Genomic DNA, 18,458 nt, shown 5'->3' on the forward strand with positions numbered 1-18,458 from the left:
AGATCAGGGTCTGCCCCTGCTCTTCCCCTCACAAGGAAGCTGTAACTGCAACAGGGATGCCCAAGGGCAGCTGGTGGCCACACCACAAAGTGTCTGATGATAAAAAATCAAGGAAGATGTCAATTCATGTACTCCTGATGCCCAGGGATTGCAGATGGTCCAGCCAGGGCTCAGATCTGAGGCAGGAGGTGGGAGCTGTGCCCTGAGCTCTCTGACACTTTGGACAAGCAGAGCCCTCCCCCAGTGCTCAGGTTTGTATTGGTTACCTGACCTCACCTCCTGCTTTAATCTGGATTTTTCAAGAGCGTCCTCTGGGACCAGAAGCTTAAATCTGTTCAGAGTCTGTGCAGAGCATGTGCAGCCTTTACTTTGTCAGTGCACTAGTGACCTGCTCAGGAAACCAAGTTCAGTGCCAAATGCCCCAGGGAGCTGCAGGAAGACAATTTTGGAAGGCAGGAGCATTTTCAGACAGAAGCCAGCAGGTTCCTGAGGTGGATTGATGTAAGGCATTGATCTTCCAACAGGGTTCCTCTCCTTAGTTCCACATGGCTTCCATGGGGAAGGAAAACATCCAATGGGAACTCTCCACTTTTGTATTTTCATTATCATTTCATTAACACTGATAGGGAAACTTCATGCTCGGATGCCTGTCTGTGAAAAGCCTGTACAATACACAGGCAACCAACTCAGATAAAGAAAAATCCAATTTAAAAAATGCTTTTGCTTAAGAAAGAAGTAGGAAATGGAACCACATCTACCTAGTAGCAGCAGGTCAGGATGATTAGTGACACAACCATGTCCTTGTAGTACCTACACATGATGGATGGCCCTTGCAGCTGGAGAGAGTGAGCAGGGAGTCAAACTGACCCTTGTTTTTACATGTTGGGCTGCTTTCCCTCCCTCAAAAAACCCAAGAGTCAGCTATCAGTTACCAGCATATTGGAGTTTCCAAGCCAGCAAGCTACAAAATTAATTGGCTGCTTTTTAGGGCACGGTGACCCCCTGGAATGAGCAGGAGTGACAACTTTTATAGACTTTGCATTTGGCTGGAAATCACACGCCTCTGTTATTATATAACTCCAGGGATGTAAGGTGGCATCTTGCCTCTGTCTGTTTAGGGCCATCACACTCCCCCTAAAATGCATCTTATTTCTATTTTGTATTCTCATACTCTTTTCAGTCACTCTCCAATTACACTGCTTTCTTCCCTCGTTTAAGGAGGAATTGTTCTGGTTTTATGGAGAAAAAAAATCATTATATGATGCATAAAAAAAAATCATCACACTTAATTTTTTTCTGTGCCTGTATTATTATATAATTTCAGGAATGTAAGGTGGCATCTTGCCTCTGTTTAGGGCCATCACACTCCCCCTAAGATTTCACCTTACCTTCTATTTTGTATTCTCATATACTTTTCTCACTCTCCAATTACACTGCTTTATTTCCTCGTTTAAGGAGGAATTGTTCTGGTTTTATGCAGAAAAAAAATCATTATATGATGCATAAAAAATCATCACATATCTGCCTTAATTTTTTTTCTGGCCTTTGTTATTATATAATTTCAGGGATGTAAGGTGACATCTTGCTTCTGTCTGTTTAGGGCCATCACACTCCCCCTAAAAATGCATCTTATTTTCTATTTTGTATTCTCATATACTTTTCAGTCACTCTCCAACTCCAATTACACTGCTTTCTTCCCTCATTTAAGGAGGTTATGCAGAAAAAATCATTATATGATGCATAAAAATCATCGCACATCTGCCTTAATTTTTTTCTGTGCATTATATAACTCCAGGGATGTCAGGTGGCCTCTTGCCTCTGTCTGTTTAGGGCCATCACAGTCCCCCTAAGATTGCATCTTCTATTTTGTGTTCTCATATACTTTTCAGTCACTCTCCAATTACAGTGTTTCTTCCCTCATTTAAGGAGGTTATGCAGGAAAAAATCATTATATGATGCATACAGAAGCATTACACCTATTTTTTTTCTGTGCTAACATCTCACAATGCCCATAACAAAGGTGAGCATAAGGAACCAGTAAGTTTGGACTCTTTGGGAAGGTGTGAAGATATAAATTGTCCCAGAGGTTTGTGCCTTTAGCCCAGTGCAGGCAGGCTGGGTCAGTGTGTGTTTCTGCTCACAGGATCTGCCACAGGAACTAAAGAGGGGTGATGTGGAAAGCAGAATGACAGAATGGAGCAGAGCTTCAGCTTCCTGGAGGAAGGGGCTGAGGTGACCTCAGGAGAACAGGGGTGGTAAAGGGGCAGGAGTGCCTGAATTGTCATCTTCCCACAGGAAACACGGGACAGAAGAGAATGAGCTGCAGGTGAAGTTCTGCTTTTCCTCCTGTCTTTCCCCAAGTCCCTGAATCTGTGGCTGCCACTACTCACAGCTCAACATCTCCTTCAGAAAAGCATGAGGTCAAAGAGGATTCAGCTCCCTGGAGAATGAAACTGCTGCTGGTGACTGACAGGTTTGCTCAGACTCCAAACATGCCAGGATCTGAGTGCTGGGGAGGTGAGAGCAGCAAACAGTGCAGAATATTCTCATTCTCAGGGCTGGTGGTTGGTAAAAATGCAAAATACTGCACTTGACATAATCCTGCTCTACCCCAAACTTAGGAACCAGTGCTGTCAAAAAAGTGGCTGTCACCTAGATTAAATCTATTAAATCCAAGTGAAGAAATAAAACCAAAAGAGATGACCCAAGGATCACCTTGTGTTCTTTCCTCAACAGTTGCATTTCAGCTCGAGGAAGGCACTAGGCCACATTAATATCTGCTACAAGCAGATGTGTTCTCTTGGAAATCCATGCACCCACTTCTGCTCTGCCTGCATTAAGTCTGGTGCTGGGTTTTTAGGAGCTTTGGCAAGTGCTATCTGTTAATATCTGAAGGTGGGAGTGTTCAGGGAGTTGTCGGAAAGGCTTGCAAGACTAGATCTGATCATACCCACCCACACTAATTAACACATTACATAAAAGTACAACAAGTTTCTCTTTGCAAACATCAGAATCACTTGCCCAGGCACTTTCTGTGCAGTTCTAGAAGAACTTGAGGGACAGACTTTATTGCTTTTTAACCTCACTGGAACAATGGGTGAGTGGGGAGGGTTCAGCTCCCACTTTCAGGGCCCACTCCTTTTTGTCATGCTGCTAAAAACATGCCATGGGCAGGGACATGGCTGAACAACCTTTTTAAAGTTCACCAAGGGTGCATGAGGGTGCACTTTTTTCTCATAAAAAACCACAAAAGGAAATATTCATCACAAAGGATCAGATTCCTATGCAAAGGACTCCTCTCCCTGCCTTGCTAATTCTGAAAATCACTTAATAGAAACAGCAGCCCTTGAAGCCACCTTGAGTCGAAAAATCCTCCCATTTAAATTTGGCCTTTTTTTTTTTTTTTTTTGTGAAGGGAACATGTCCCAGCCCAGCTCATGTTTCTCTTACCATTCAAATTTTAAACCAGCAGCAATCTCCTGTATAAGAGCCATACTGAGGACTCTTTTACTTCTTCAGAGTTTGCAGCAAGTAAAACTCATTTCCTATCAAACTCCTGTGCTCCTGCAGCTTCACCTGGATCCCTCCAGCAAGATAAAAGCCACAGTGAGGACTCTTTTACTTCTTCAGAGTTTGCAGCAAGTAAAACTCATTTCCTATGAAGTTCCTGTGACCTGCTCCTGCAGCTTCACCTGGATCCCTCCAGCAGGATAAGAAATGAATACCCCAATCTCCATTTACTCCAGACTCTGGGATGACATCTGGCTTCAAGATGGTGGCACAGAAAAGTGCAGTGATGACATAGGAAAACAGAAGGCAAAAAATGATTGTGCAGTGGAGAGCAGGAGGCAGCAGAGAGAGCGGGGAAAATCAAAATTAAAGTAAATCAAAGGGCGGAAATTCCTCGGAGAAGGCCTTAGGCTTCAACAAAGCTTGTCCACATTTGCAGCACTTCAGGATTACCCAACCCTACCCCTATGTGGGAAGGTCCCAGCAGACCCCAGCAGGCATTCCAGAGGAGCCTTTCTATTAAAAAAAAAACTCTTCAGAGTCTCCATCCACGTTTGCAGCTCGATGGAGCCCGTCCTGTCTGCAACACTCACCAGGGAAGGATCTCTCTGACCCAACTCCTCCCTGCTATCTGAAAAGCAAAGTTAATGTTTTCCTCATTATTTTCTGTTTGCTGCAAGCCTCTCCCCCACTGTGACTGCTATTTGACCTGCTGTCTGCTCTGGGACCCCAGGGAAGGCAGAGGGAGCTCTGTGTGTGTGAGAGAGCAGAGAGGATGAGCCTCAGCTCCTCCTGACTTGTTTATATTCATCAGAAAGAAAGAAATCAGCAGCAAACATCAGAAAGAAATCAACAGCGTGTAAGGCAACCCTAGATAGGCAACAACTTTTGTGTGCTGCAGGGAAAGAGCAGATCTATTGACAGGATTTGGATTCCAGTGTGTTTTTACCTCATTTTTGCATTAGGAAGTTATCAATGAACAGAATTCTCAGCACAAAGGTTTAATTTCAAGGGGACACTGCTCTTTGAGCACAGTTGATTGCACTTGCAGCTACAAGGCTGGCACGGCCAGCTGGGATCAATGAGAAACTGGACAGGATCAGAGAGCACAAGGGGAAGTTGGTATCACCACATCTTCCCCTCCCAAACCTCTCCTGATAAACCTGGGACCTTCAGTATTCCAGGCAGATCCTGGAAGGATCTGGAAGGAACCCTGAAGGGTTCTCCTCTCATGGCACTTGACTTTTCAGTGAGATGGGCTTCTCAAAGAAATGGACAAAAAATAAAGCTGGAAGCATCTGTTAGGGTGGGTCTCAAAATCAGAGATTAAAGTTTCTTTTCATCCTCTCCAGAGAGCCTCAGATATCCAGGAATATCAGATATCCAGAGGTGCCACAGTGCTCCAGGTTACAGCTCTGCACTGACTCAGAGGGACCTCAACACCTCTGGCAGCACCTTCCTCTGGGAGAGCTCCAGAAAGGAGAAATCCAAGGGTCTGCAGCAAGCTCAGACCTGATTTTAACACTCACACCTTTGCATCTCAGTTGCAGGTCTCCATTCTACATGGCAGAACCAAAGGAGTGTTTTAAACACAGCTCACAGCTTTGCTGCTGTACCTCAGAAGTCTTTTAGATGATGTATTGTGGAATATGGGATTTTTATCATCTCAATTTTGTACAGAAGCTCCTGGTCTATGAACAAATACTGCTTTGACTTTCTGTAACGTGTTGCATTTGAATTTGCTGAGCTTTTGACAGGCATTTAGGTAGTCACACTTGCAATTCTGAGGTAGGGAAACACCAGAAATATCTGCTTTGCAGGTCAGGGTGCTCCTTCAGATGATGCATTTTGCCCCAAGCCATACAGGACATCTACAGAAAAGCTTGAAATTCGAGTCAGGAGCCCTAAATTCTCTCCTTTAATCACACATCCATCCTTGAGGCACTTCATTCAGGTGTCTCCAGTTGGACTTGCTACTTCCTGTATTGCAATTATATTAATTTCTCTGTTAGCAGTGCTCCAATGTGCTGCTCACTGCATTTTGCACAGGAATGCAGTGTTGCCCTTCCTAGGCTGTCAAAGACAATATTTCACTACAAAAATAAATAAAGTCTAGCTGCTTCTGGCACCTCAGTCCAAGCATATTTATCACTTTTGGCCGATCAGTGCCTGACTCAATGTTCCTAAAGCACAATGGGTTTATTCCCAGATGAATTCAAAATGCATTTAATCAGGTCTTTGCTAAATGTGCTCCCAAACTTCACATCTCATGAGCACAGCAGCACTGTCTCTTAGAGCATTATTCCACCTCACTGTGCACACTGATACAATGGATTTTCCCCTGCATGGATTATGTCAGTGAATGTATGTTTGTACAAGCAGGCTCTAGTTTTAGTTTCTAGATTTAGTTCATCCCCAATGTGCTGCTAACTACATGTGTGGCAATCTGGAATTAACACTAAAAATATATTTATATTTTATCAGAAATGAACAAAAAAAAAAAATCAGAACAATTTCACAAATGAGTTCAGTGACAGAAAGAATCTTCCACTATTTAAACTCTCAGCTCTGCTGCCTGAGCCTTCCTGCCCAGCCTCCAGAGGGGAAGTACAACAGCTTTTTGGGCCCAGAAAGAGAAGTGCTGGGTGGCCTTTAGCAAAGAAAACATTGCTTCATGGTTTGCTCCTTCCCCAGTGTGTGCTGGAACAGCTTCATCACGGCATGGGAAGTGAAGAAAGAGAAGGAAGCGTCCATGAAATGTCCGTAATTCTGAAGTTCCCCAATCAAAAAGCTGAAATGAAACCAGTGGCAGTTCCTCTGGAGAGAGGGCACAGAGTGTTTGGGATGGGATGTGCTGCCTCTCCACTGAGACAGCCCACAGACAATTAAGAAACAAAAATCACATCTTAAAACTATGAGTAGATTTAACAATTGAACTCTAAAGAATTAAACATCATAGAAACATTTCACACTTTCTGTTTTTCCTTTCCAAGGGTCCATAGTCCACTCACTCAATCCTGTGCAAAGGTCATGTTACTATGGATATGACCTGCAAGAAATGTGTTGCCTCAGAGCAGCACAAGTCACATGAACAGGCTGAAAGCCAAGAGCTGCTGATTCCCAGTCCTGGAGGATTTTCATGCTTGTGCTGGGTTCACTGCAGAGCAGTCCTGGTGCCAGCCTATGTTCGGCCTTTAAAAGTGTTCATGCAGGTGTAGCTCCCAGAAAACTTGTGGATTTCTTCAAGTGCTGCCTGGGGGAGAATGCTGGTGTGGAAGCAGAGAGAAAATGAGCAGATGAGACCAACCCTTCAATCTGTTCTAATGAGAGATATGCAAATGTGCAATTATGGACATAAATACAGAAATGTTCAAAAACCAGCTAGTGAGAGACACAGAGAAAACTGGCATCAGCTTCCTGCTGTGAGGAGGCTTACAGGGAGAAAGTTCCATCCAGTCACTCCTTCTCTACAGATATTTATCCAAAAAAGTCTGTAAAAGCTGTAACTTGGAAGATACCATTATGTTTTATTCCTTCTAAATATAATATATATATACTATATTATCTAAATATATATAGTATATACTATATATCTAAATATATCTAAATATTATATATATATATATATATATATATATATATATATATATATATATATATATATAAAATATAACTCTGATATATACAGATTTAACCTGAATTCTCTGGTTAATCTGCCACTTGGTTGTGCAAGGCATGTGGCCTCCTTATCCTAAGGTATGGATAGAGATCTGATTTCCTGACAGCTACTGTAATGAAAATAACCTATTAATTCTTACAATAAAATGGAACAGCCCCTTTTCTTCTTGACAGAATTTCTGGGAACTTTTACTCCAAATTTTACATTCAGAGCAAAGCATTTACTGTGAATTCTTTTTTCTTGTTTGAAATGCAATACTGAAATTATTTTCCACAGAACTCTTATTGCCTTGTTTCAGTTCCTGACTGCAGCAGCTTTTCCAAAGGTTTTAGTGCAAACCATCATGGAAACACAAAGGTGAATGTCCTTTCTCTGTGGTTGTGCCAGGATATGAAGTTATGATTTTTTTTTCCCTTAGGAACCTTAAAATTTCAGTCCTGATCACACACAAAAATATTGATTTAATAGTTTCACTGATGTAACACAGGCAATGCTCTCTAAATGCAGGTGGGATGTCCAGGCCTTATGGTTCAGAAATCCTGCACAACAAAAAGCCTGGAGTCCAACAAGTGCCTTAATAAATCCCAATCAACTACCTGTGTGAGTTAATTATTACGAAATTCCCTGGACAAAAATCCTGTTTACACCTCAGGAATCCAAATTTTGGGAACGAAACTGGCTTCCTAAGGGGTTATACAAAGAGAAAACACCTCCAAAGGGAATTTCAAAGTGTCTCCCTTTTGCTTCCATGACAGAGAAGGGAGCACAGTTCCAGCCAGCCTGAGCTTTGCCTCAGGGAACAGACACAGAGCCAATCTTCCCTGTGTGGCACTGCTGGGCAAAGGAAATACTCACCTTTTTAGGATAACAAGGACATGCATTGTCCATGGGAGGAGCAGGAAGGCTTGGTTCATCTGAACAGCTTCTACCGTCCTCCTGGCCACTGTCTCTGGCTTGAGAGGAGGAAAAAGACTTGGGAACCTGAACAGAGAAAATGAAATAATTACAGGTGAACCAAGCTCCTTCCTTAAGGTGCCACTGTCCATGTCCTGCTACTCTAAGTTACTGCTGGGACCTGGCCTTCAAACATGCCCAGGACAGGCTGTGTCTCTAAGAGGCAGAAAATTCCAGTTCCAGCCAAAAAAGCCCAAAAGCAGAAAGCCCAGTTCCAACTAGTACTACTGGGTTAGCTAAACAGTTAAGAATGTACATGTTGGTGCCCTCAGGGAGAAGTGGCAGAGAGTAATCAGAGCCCTGATTCAGGGTTTTTCTTCATTTGAATGCAAACCAATACCAAATGCTGCCTTTTCAGTGATGGTGTTTTTCCTTTTACTCTCTGTTCCTCTTTGCTTGATTCAAATCCTTGACAGGTGAAAGACAAATGTTTTTCTCCATTGCTTTTAACACCAAACATAAGGCTTTTCCCAGCTCCTGCAATAGCTTGACACTGCAGATTTTCTTGACTAAGAGAGCACAATCTGTATTAAAGGTTATTTTACCCATTGTAAAAGATTAATTTGGACAGCCACTACTTGTTCTCTTGGACAGGGGTAAAAAGGAGGTACTGATAGTCTCACTTCTGTAAGTGGCTGTCATTCCCTTCACTGGGAAAGGATTAAGTATTCCAGTCAATAAAGAAGGAACTTGTACTGTTAATTCTCAAGTAATTTGTAGACTGGTCCTTCTGCATGACCATTGCAGATGGCTTCCCCTCCCTCTCTGGTGTGGCTTGAAAATGCAGGGAAAAGCAGCTTCCAGTTCTCTCAGCAGCAGCCAGGGTGGTGCAGGAATATCCCAGCACACTGAGGGAACCAGTCTGATGGCTCCCAGGTGGCCTAAAGTGACCCTCTGTTCCCAGGCAGCCAAATGAGACATCAAATTCTCTTAACTAAATGAAGCATTAATTAGGAGTGTATTCTGATGATTCATTTAAAATGAGATGCTTTCTTCTAGTTCTCCTGGACTGACCTGATTCTCATGCCCTGGAACATCTCTGTGCTGGTGTGGAAGGGCAGGACTGTGGTGGCATTCACTCCAGGACAGTCCAGCAGCCCCAGGGTCAGGCTCTCCATGAAAGCAAAGGATGAGGCTTTGGAGGTGCAATAGTCAATGGCACCAGGGATGGCTGACAAGGCCAGGACAGAGTTCAGGCAAACAATGTGCCCATTCTGGAGCTCCAGCATCCTTGGCAGGAATGCCTTGGTGGTCTGAAGAATAAGAGAGTTAAAAGAAAAGAATCACTTAGCAGTGATACAACAAAACCAGCACTGACTGAAAAAAATAAGGTGACACAGACACAACAAGCCCAAGTGTTCCTGTTCATTATGTAAGGAAAGGAGTGGCAGAGGACCTCGTTGTTCTGTTATTTTTTGATATTCTAAGTGGGCAAAGTTTGTGTAGAAACACAACAAAAGTCTTTCCTAGCACATATATAAGCAGTACCCCCAGATAAAGGCCATGAACAGAGCGCCTTCTATGCTTAAGAACTTTTACAGGATAAAGTCTTCAACTAAGTGATGAAATCACAAGAAGCTCTTTTTCGTTTCTATTGTCTGATTCAAAATGGACTGAGTTTCACAGCTCCCTTCCCTGTAGTCCCACACTCCTCTGATGTTCCTTTCTCATCACCATACAGGAAACTCCTCTGTGATCTCAGGCTTTGACAAAGACATCAAATGTTTTACTGGAAATCACAGATTGGGAATAAAGAGCATCAAATACTGAATACTACTGAAAAAATTATGCTTATTTTTGATCTCTTTCCTCTGGCCTTTCCCCCTCACATTGTTTTTTCTCTTTTGTTTTCAAGACAGACTGGTTTTACCAAGTATCCCTTACAGATCTACTGGCTGTAATCTGTCACTCTCCTTCCCAGCTGTTCCAGATTGCAAGGCAAGATGAATTCTATTACCATCTGTATGGCAGTTGTCTTTTGTCAAATGAGCAGTTTTCCTTATCTCTTCCACACCCACTCCTCCCTCCAGGGAAACATCTGCTGATAACAGCTATTGAATGTCCCTGCATGGCTGATAAGAACTACAGCATCCCATTGGCAGATGTGAGCCCAGAGGGAGGAGCCAAGCATTGCTACCTGGATATAATCTGGAGATTCTGGAACACCAGCCAAGCATTCCTACCTGGATATAATCTGGAGATTCTGGAACACCAGCACAGCTTCTGCACTGGATTGCCCAGAGGAACAGCAGCTGCCTCTTGCCCTGGATCTTCAGAGGCAGAGACTGCACCTTTCTCCAGGATCCCTGCTCCAGCAGAACCAGCCCTGGCACTGCAGGAGGGCTGAGCCACAATTCCAATGGGACTGTGCCAACAGCCTGACCCACAGGGTGTCAGGCTGGGTTCTGACTCTGGCAGTGGTGTTTTGTTTTACTGCATTGTTTATTTTATCCTTTTATTTTCTTACCTATTAAAGAACTGTTATTCCTGCTCTCCTATTTTATGCCTGAAAGCCCCTTAATTTAAAATGTATAGCAAGTCAGAAGGCTGGGGAGGGTTTACATTTTCCATTTCATGGGAGGTTCCTGCCTTCCTTAGTAGACACCTGTCTTTCCAAACTGAGACACCAACTCTGGCTACATGGGAGACAAGAGCTTCTCTCACCCAGAACTGTCCCAGGGTGTTTATGTGCTGGGATTTCAGCAGTGCATCGTCGTCGCTGTCCATCAGGCTCTTCCCATGAACCACAGCAGCATTGTTCACCAGGATGGTGATGTCACCCACCTGAAAAAAAAAACCAAAAAAGCTTGTGACAAAAGGTATCTCTCCTCACAAATCAGCCATTTCCATTAGAGCTGAATAGCCATTATTGCCCAAATACATGGTTATTTTCACAGTTTTTGACATTCTTGACTATGGGCCTTGTAATCCTTTGTATCACCTCATATAGGTAGCTGGACTTTGTACAATCTTATCAATGGTCACCCTTCTTTTTTCCCCATATATTTTTTTCTCATCAAATACTGAATCACAGAATTGTTGAGACTGGAAAAGACCTTTGAGATCATCAAGTCCAACCATTAACCCAGCTCCACCAATGTGTTCAGCACTAACCCACGTCCCCAGGTGTCACACCCACATGATTTTTGAACACTCCCAGGGATGGTGCCTCCACTAGTGCCCTGGGCAGCCTATTCTGATGCTTTACAACCTTTTCCATAAAAATGTTTTCACTAATACCCAATCTAAAACCTCCCTTGGTGCAACTTGAGGCCAATTCCTCTCATCCTGTCCCTTGTTCCCTGAGCACAGAGCTGGACCTCCCTGGCTGCACCCTCCATGCAGAGCCAGAAGTGCTTGGCACTATTTAAAGTCCAAGTACTTTGATTTGCAGGAGGCAAGGATGAAAGTGCAGGCTAATTATGGAAGTTTATAAATGCAGCTGACAACTTAGCACCCTGTGTCTTTCATGCTGCCCTTCATTTACTCTCCTGGTGCTCTCTCCTCATTTAATGCTCTGTTGTTTTTCCCCCTGTGAGTAAAGTGCTGCTGAGAGTAACTGGGGTAGCTGAGTTTGATCCATTTACATCCCTGTGGATATAGAGGGGGCTGTTATTTAATTATTTAACACTGAAATGTGTGAAATGACTCATGAAACCTCCAGGGTGAACTATGCTAAGGGGCAGACTTTTATAAGCTGTGGATTATATTCTATAGTACATATATATAATATAATATGATATATCATATAATATATATAAGATACATAATATTTATATATATATAAAATATATAATATTTTTATATATATAAAATATATTATATATATATAAAATATATATTTTTATATATATATATATATATATAATATATATATAAAATATATATTATATATATAATCCTCCTGAGTCTCCTCTCCTTCAGGGTGAGGCCCCCAGCTCCTCCAGCCCCCTCCTGTCACTATAGGACATGAAATAACACAATGTTATTGTGTTATCTTATTATTACACGCTGCTCTTTTAAGGTAAAAAGAGAGCTTTTAATTTCTGACTCCAACATTTATAGATTTCCAAAAGTGACAGTGGATTGGGGGGTGACAGTGCCACCTCTCCAATGACACTGGACAAACCAACAGTCCATCAAATTTCTCCTCCTCTATAAAAGAATGCAAAACAATAAGTTATTTACATAAAGCGTGTTAGAAAGTTCCTTACAAGAATGTAAACATCAGAAAACTTAGAAAATCTTAAAAAATCAAGGTGACACCATCCCAAGCAGATTTCTCCCAGACCTTTTCCCTGACAGCCTTGGCTTGCTGGTAGACCTCCTCACGGTTGCCCACATCACAGATGAAGTAGTGGCACTCTGTCCCCATCATCCTGATCTCCTCCGTGGTCTCCTTCAGGCATTTCTCAGTCCGACCCCACAGGATGATCTGTAGCAAGAAATTTTTGTTAGAGTCCAACTGCTTCTGTTTCGTATCTAAAATAATTAAAACATGCTTCTGACTTCAGCGGGTTGATGGAAATCTTTGATGTGTGTTCACTGCCAGGGCTGTTGTTTTGCTTCATTTAAGAAAAGCAATGATTTTCTGTTACATGGGGAGTATCAAGTGGGACCTGTGCTCCACTGCTGATTCTCTGTTTACAGATTCTTTACAAGCAACACAAGCTGAAACAAAAACTCAGATCTGAAGCCCAATGGGACCAATATATGGAACATTTGGAAATTTTTCTGCATCATGTCATTTCAAATCTCTCCCTGTTTTTGCTGTACACATGTACAAAATGACAAATTTATCCTAAAAGCACAGACCTTCCTGAATATCTGGTGTGTTGTCTACTTCTTGTTTTATGTATGGAGATAAAATCTGCTCTGTAATAAAATGTATTTTTTCAGCCTAGTAATTACTTGCAATGCTGGTTGCAGGCTGGTGTCTCAGGTGCATTTCAAACAAGTGTTCATCCTACAGTGGACTTCTAAAGTGAGAAATTTCAAGCATGAATTTATTTTGCAGCTCCTATATACAGGATTTCACTTGCCACTGCCTTTTAACACAATAAAAATTAAACACTGCTTCTTGCACAAAGAAAATCTGGAATATTTATAGAACAAACATTCAAATAATGGAGCATGGATCTGATTTACAATGAGACATAATCAGCCAACCTTATCTGCATTTCTACACCATCAGCGAGGTCAGAAATAGAAATAACTTGAAAAGTCACCAGGTTCATTAACTCTCATCATGGGGCTTTGTCCAGTACAATTCTTTCTGGAGAGGCAAAAACATCAACTTTGAAATGGAGCTTCCACCACTGTCCTTCAAACATTAATGTGCAGCTAAGCAGATGTAACCACAAGATTTTTTCTGATTACACAACCTTATTTGCTATTTCTTTCAAGGTTACTGGCAGGAATATAATTTCATCTCTGTTGCTTAAGACATCTATGAATGAATTGATCTCTGGTTTTTGCTCTTCAACTAAGCCTTCTCAGTACTTATCATGTTATAAATGGTGAGTCACTGTTGTTCTGCAAAAAATAAATTACTGAATGGAGCATGTTACTGCAATCAGCTGACTGTTCTGTGACTCTAGGAGCAAGATCCAAAAGAGAGAGAAGAAATGGTTGCTACATTGAAAATGCAAAATTGTGGTGCTATTTCCAAGCACGTGTGATCCAGAATTACAGTTCCTTCTCACACTACTGTGTACTGAGTCTGACCAGTATATTGATTTTTTTAATCGTTAAAAATAAGCACACTTGCACTTCAAAGATTAAAGAGTCTTTGAGTTTTCTAGAAGTTGAAAGAACAGAAAGAAAAAGGTCTGAATTGCATCTCTGCTTATAGCTCAATCCCTGCAATTAACTTAATAACAGCAAGATAAACATAAAAAAATTATGTGTGCAGTATTCTTACCCCACAACAAATCTCTGGCAGGGAGCTTTAACATGCTTATTTTTTAAGGACTAGCTAAGCTTATCTCATAACTGGTACTAAAACTAATCTCTGGCAGGGTCAAAGAGCTCTTTAGTGTGCCCCAGCAAGGCTAAAATGCAGAAGTATCCAAATCCTCAACCACTTCCTAAACAAGTTACATTTACAATTAATCCCATTTCCATGTCATTGGCACATCTGTGAACACAAACACGCCCAGACTGATAAGATTTATATCCTCAAATTCTCCAGAGCACTAACAAATCTGGTTAACCAGAAACTTCAGAGTGTGTATAAATATGCCAGAGCCATTTCATGGGAAATCTTATCTCAGGGGAAGTAATTTTCAAGGAAAAAGCTGTGATCACACTTAAAAACTATAAGAAAGCATATGGCTGAAATTGCAGCTTGTGCACTGGCCTGGCTTCTAAAGTCTCAGCGTATCACCCTTGGCCATCAGGGCTTGGCATCTCCTCAAAGCTTGTAAAACTGATGGCTATTTACTCACTTCTGATCCCAGGGCTAGACCAAGGAATATTTTTCATGTGTACACTGCAGACTTGAAGGGAAATCAAGAACATGTGAGAAATTTCACAAGCTCTCAGGAAGTATTTACAAAATACGGCTCAGCTGCGAGCACATGCACACTTGCTCTCCCTTTCACAACCCACATGGAAAGGGAGAGGGAAAACCTCTCCAGAAAGGGGAGGAAAAACCTCTGTGGAAAGGGAGGAAAAAAACCACCACAAAATGTCAACTGCAAACATGGAGTTTGATGCCCACAGAGTTTTGCATCCGGGTGAACTTCACCCTCTTGGCAGGGTTGGATTAGTCAATGTACACACTGAAAAATGAAGTGACTTGCTGAAGAGTGATGGAAGGTAGGACAGGAAGAGGAGAGAAACAGAAATAAGGTGTCAGACAAGGAGAGTGTAAGGCAGGAAACTGTGCTCACATATCTGATATTCCAGTGCTTCACACTGCTATTGCTGAATAAAAAGTAGATCCCTCACTCTTCACTTCAATCTGTCTCAAACATCCATCGAGTCTCCTATTCCCAGGAGCTACCACTGGTGCATTGAATGTCAGGAAATATACATGGAAGGATAGTTAAGCAAAGGATGACCTGTCAAAGGAACATCTGTCTGTGATGCAACTCTTGGATATACTATTTTTTTCTGCCCCAACAGTTTCATTGAGACCTTTAATATCTTTCAGGCAAGTCTTGCAAGGTGACCCTCTTAAAATCTGGGCCATCTGGGGAAGACAGAATTTGCTGCTTATCCTGCTGACAACATTAATTTCAACACTGACTTCTTTCCATGAGAAGTTTTCGTGTCTTTGATACTGTCCACACTCAGGTGAAGGCTTCAGCCTGTGTAAGAGAAAGGCAGTAAATAAAAGACCATTCTTTTGTGAGAGGTCCCTGATGACCCAGTGGGAAGTGAGGGCTCCTGCCGTCATTTCTGCTACTTTTTACAGATGGATAAAGCTCAGAACTCAATACAATGTGCTTTTGGTCCAAATTCAAGCTTGACTGCTCCTATGAGATCATATGAGACTTTAAATTTCTCTCTTACATCTGGCCAGACTGAATTGGCACAGGCTTCCCCCCAGCCTCCCAGGACATCAGATCTTACAGCGAGACAAGTCTGGAGTTGCTGCATTTGTCTCACAGTTGAGGCTTCTGTTGCTGCTGAACATCGTCAGGAAGGCCTTGGTTTGTAGTCTTTCTGCACAGGCAATACAGCAGTTTTCTGATGTTTCTGATGTTTTCTGGGTCCTTACTCTCCCTACTGCCTCCTGAGATTTGCTACAAACTCATCAGTTCTCTGTGCTCCTGCATTCACCCTCTTCTACAAAATGTGCCATTAGCAATGATCATCCAATGCTCCTGAACAAACCCTTCTGCTCCCTGCTGAGCCACTGTGGGCCTGGGGCTGTTTGCTGCTCCCCACGAGCTCCAGTTACCCAAACAATGGCTCTTCACTTCCCTTGGGATGCAACCCTTGGGATAAGGAATATTTTTCAGTAAACAACAAGAGAGTAAACATCAGTGAACATCAAGAAAGGCACCACTTCATTTCACCCTGCCCCAGCTGGGATTCCAGGGCTCTGCACTCATGAGGAGCCCAGAGCTGTGGTTTCAGAAATGGTCCATTTTATTAGGAAGCACAATTTTTCAAATGTAGACATGGGGCTCAGAGTCTGGTCTGTCTCCTCTTTCCCTTCTAACTGCAAGTCTAAATTGGCAATAAGTGTGTCCCAAATGGAAGCTGAGAATGACTCCAACAGACACAGAAGTTCCTGTCTGGACAGAGGAAAATGAGAAGGAATAAGGAGAGGAATAAGGTTCATGATTTTCCAGCCTGGCAGGATGCTGCACAGCCACCCATTCACCAGAACTTAGTGGTGGACAGAGGAATATTTAATTTGCATTTTGGATAAATTCTTGGACAGACAGTTTTCCATCCTGGAAAGAATCCAGCCCTTATTTCTTTCCCCTCTCCATCTCTCACCATCCTCCCCTGCCTGCCTGTTCCTGTGGCACCAGACACACTCTCCTCTCACAGAGTTACTGACCAGAAAATTGGTGAGGACAGGTGCCCAGGGAGGTGGATAAAATCCAGCTCCAAAGCTTCCTGCCTGTGCTTACCTCGGTGTGACCCCAGGCTGGCAGCAGTCAGGGAGGCAGGTGGGATGGGAAAGCCATCCCTGAGACACCAGATGGGATGGGAAAGCCATCCCTGACAGTCCAGGTGGGATGGGAAAGCCATCCCTGACAGTCCAGGTGGGATGGGAAAGCCATCCCTGACACTGCAGGTGGGATGGGAAAGCCATCCCTGGCATTCCAGGTGGGATGGGAAAGCCATCCCTGAGACCCCAGGTGGGATGGGAAAGCCATCCCTGAAACACCAGGTGGGATGGGAAAGTCATCCCTGAGACACCAGGTGCGATGGGAAAGCCATCCCTGGCACTCCAGGTGGGATGGAAAAGCCATCCCTGAGACACCAGGTGGGACAGGAAAGCCATCCCTGGCACTCCAGGTGGGATGGAAAAGCCATCCCTGGCATTCCAGGCGGGATGGGAAAGCCATCCCTGATACTGCAGGTGGGACAGGAAAGCCATCCCTGATACTGCAGGTGGGACGAGAAAGCCATCCCTGACAGTCCAGGTGGGATGGGAAAGCCATCCCTGAGACACCAGGTGGGATGGGAAAGCCATCCCTGACAGTCCAGGTGGGATGGGAAAGCCATCCCTGACAGTCCAGGTGGGAGGGGAAAGCCATCCCTGGCACTGCAGGTGGGATGGGAAAGCCATCCCTGAGACACCAGGTGGGATGGGAAAGCCATCCCTGACAGTCCAGGTGGGATGGGAAATCCATCCCTGGCATTCCAGGTGGGATGGGAAATCCATCCCTGGCATTCCAGGTGGGATGGGAAATCCATCCCTGACAGTCCAGGTGGGATGGGAAAGCCATCCCTGGCACTGCAGGTGGGATGGGAAAGCCATCCCTGACACTGCAGGTGGGATGGGAAAGCCATCCCTGGCACTGGACACAGGGAAGAAGAGATTTATGATGATGGAGGAACTCCACGTGCTCTCCTCCCATTGATGAACTTCAAAGTAGGCAAGGGCTATGACATCACACTTGGTGAAGATTTTCCCAGGATTTATTGATGGGTTTTTGCAAAACAAACCTTATCTGTCGATCTAGAGTCACAGAACTCCTTATCTGACCTTAGGAAAATCCTTTCAGCAGGAGGGGCAGGCACTGCATCCTCTGCTCCCAGAGGATTAACTCTGGATCCTTTAACTCTGGATTTAATCTGCTAATGAGGCCTGTCCTGAGGTCAGAGGGGAGTCAGAGGGAAGGGTTTTGCTGCAGTTGGACTAAGCAAGGCTGTCTAACAGAGACCGGCACTGGCTCTGTGCCAAAAGCCCCAGTCCAAAGCCTGACTTTCACCATAGCACAAGAAGAGTTATGCTTCTGACCACCACAAAATCAGATAAAGCCACTAATTTATATAAACTGGTCTAGACTGAAGCTGCTATCAACCACAACATAAACATGTGATCAATGCCTCCAGAGACTGAAGGATATTACTAGTGCAGGACACGAGGTCAGAGCTAACTTTACATCATTCACAAGGCTAGTTGAGTTGTTCAGTCTGATTTTACTGCTAGCACGATTCAAGAACGGCAGCAAAGGAATGCTGCCCTTTTACATCATCAATTATTTTGGCACTGTATCTTCAGCAAACCCGCTGTGCTAGTATTTCTGCCTCCAGTGAGCTGGAGCAGCACTGGAAAGGTGTCCTACCACAATTGCCACTGTTGGGTTGTATTGGAGGAAAGAACTCTTCACTCCTG

The 18,458-nt window shown here is 43.4% G+C and overlaps 1 protein-coding gene across 2 annotated transcripts in view; it reads right to left on the bottom strand.

Annotated features, from left to right (window-relative positions):
- Window positions 1-5,962: 5,962 nt before the first annotated feature.
- DHRS3 (dehydrogenase/reductase 3) overlaps window positions 5,963-18,458 on the bottom strand; it is a 30,995-nt gene continuing 18,499 nt past the window's right edge. For both annotated transcript variants that reach the window (XM_077190200.1, XM_054647853.2), the window contains 5 exons: window positions 12,435-12,578; window positions 10,808-10,927; window positions 9,158-9,396; window positions 8,045-8,170; window positions 5,963-6,776 (listed from right to left, as the gene is read on the bottom strand). In XM_077190200.1, the coding sequence (XP_077046315.1) occupies window positions 6,692-6,776; window positions 8,045-8,170; window positions 9,158-9,396; window positions 10,808-10,927; window positions 12,435-12,578 (714 nt within the window). In that variant the 3' untranslated portion in view covers window positions 5,963-6,691. The remainder of the gene's footprint in view (window positions 6,777-8,044; window positions 8,171-9,157; window positions 9,397-10,807; window positions 10,928-12,434; window positions 12,579-18,458) is intronic.

The sequence above is a fragment of the Agelaius phoeniceus genome, chromosome 24 (genome assembly GCF_051311805.1).
Source record: "Agelaius phoeniceus isolate bAgePho1 chromosome 24, bAgePho1.hap1, whole genome shotgun sequence".
Lineage (NCBI taxonomy): Eukaryota > Metazoa > Chordata > Aves > Passeriformes > Icteridae > Agelaius > Agelaius phoeniceus.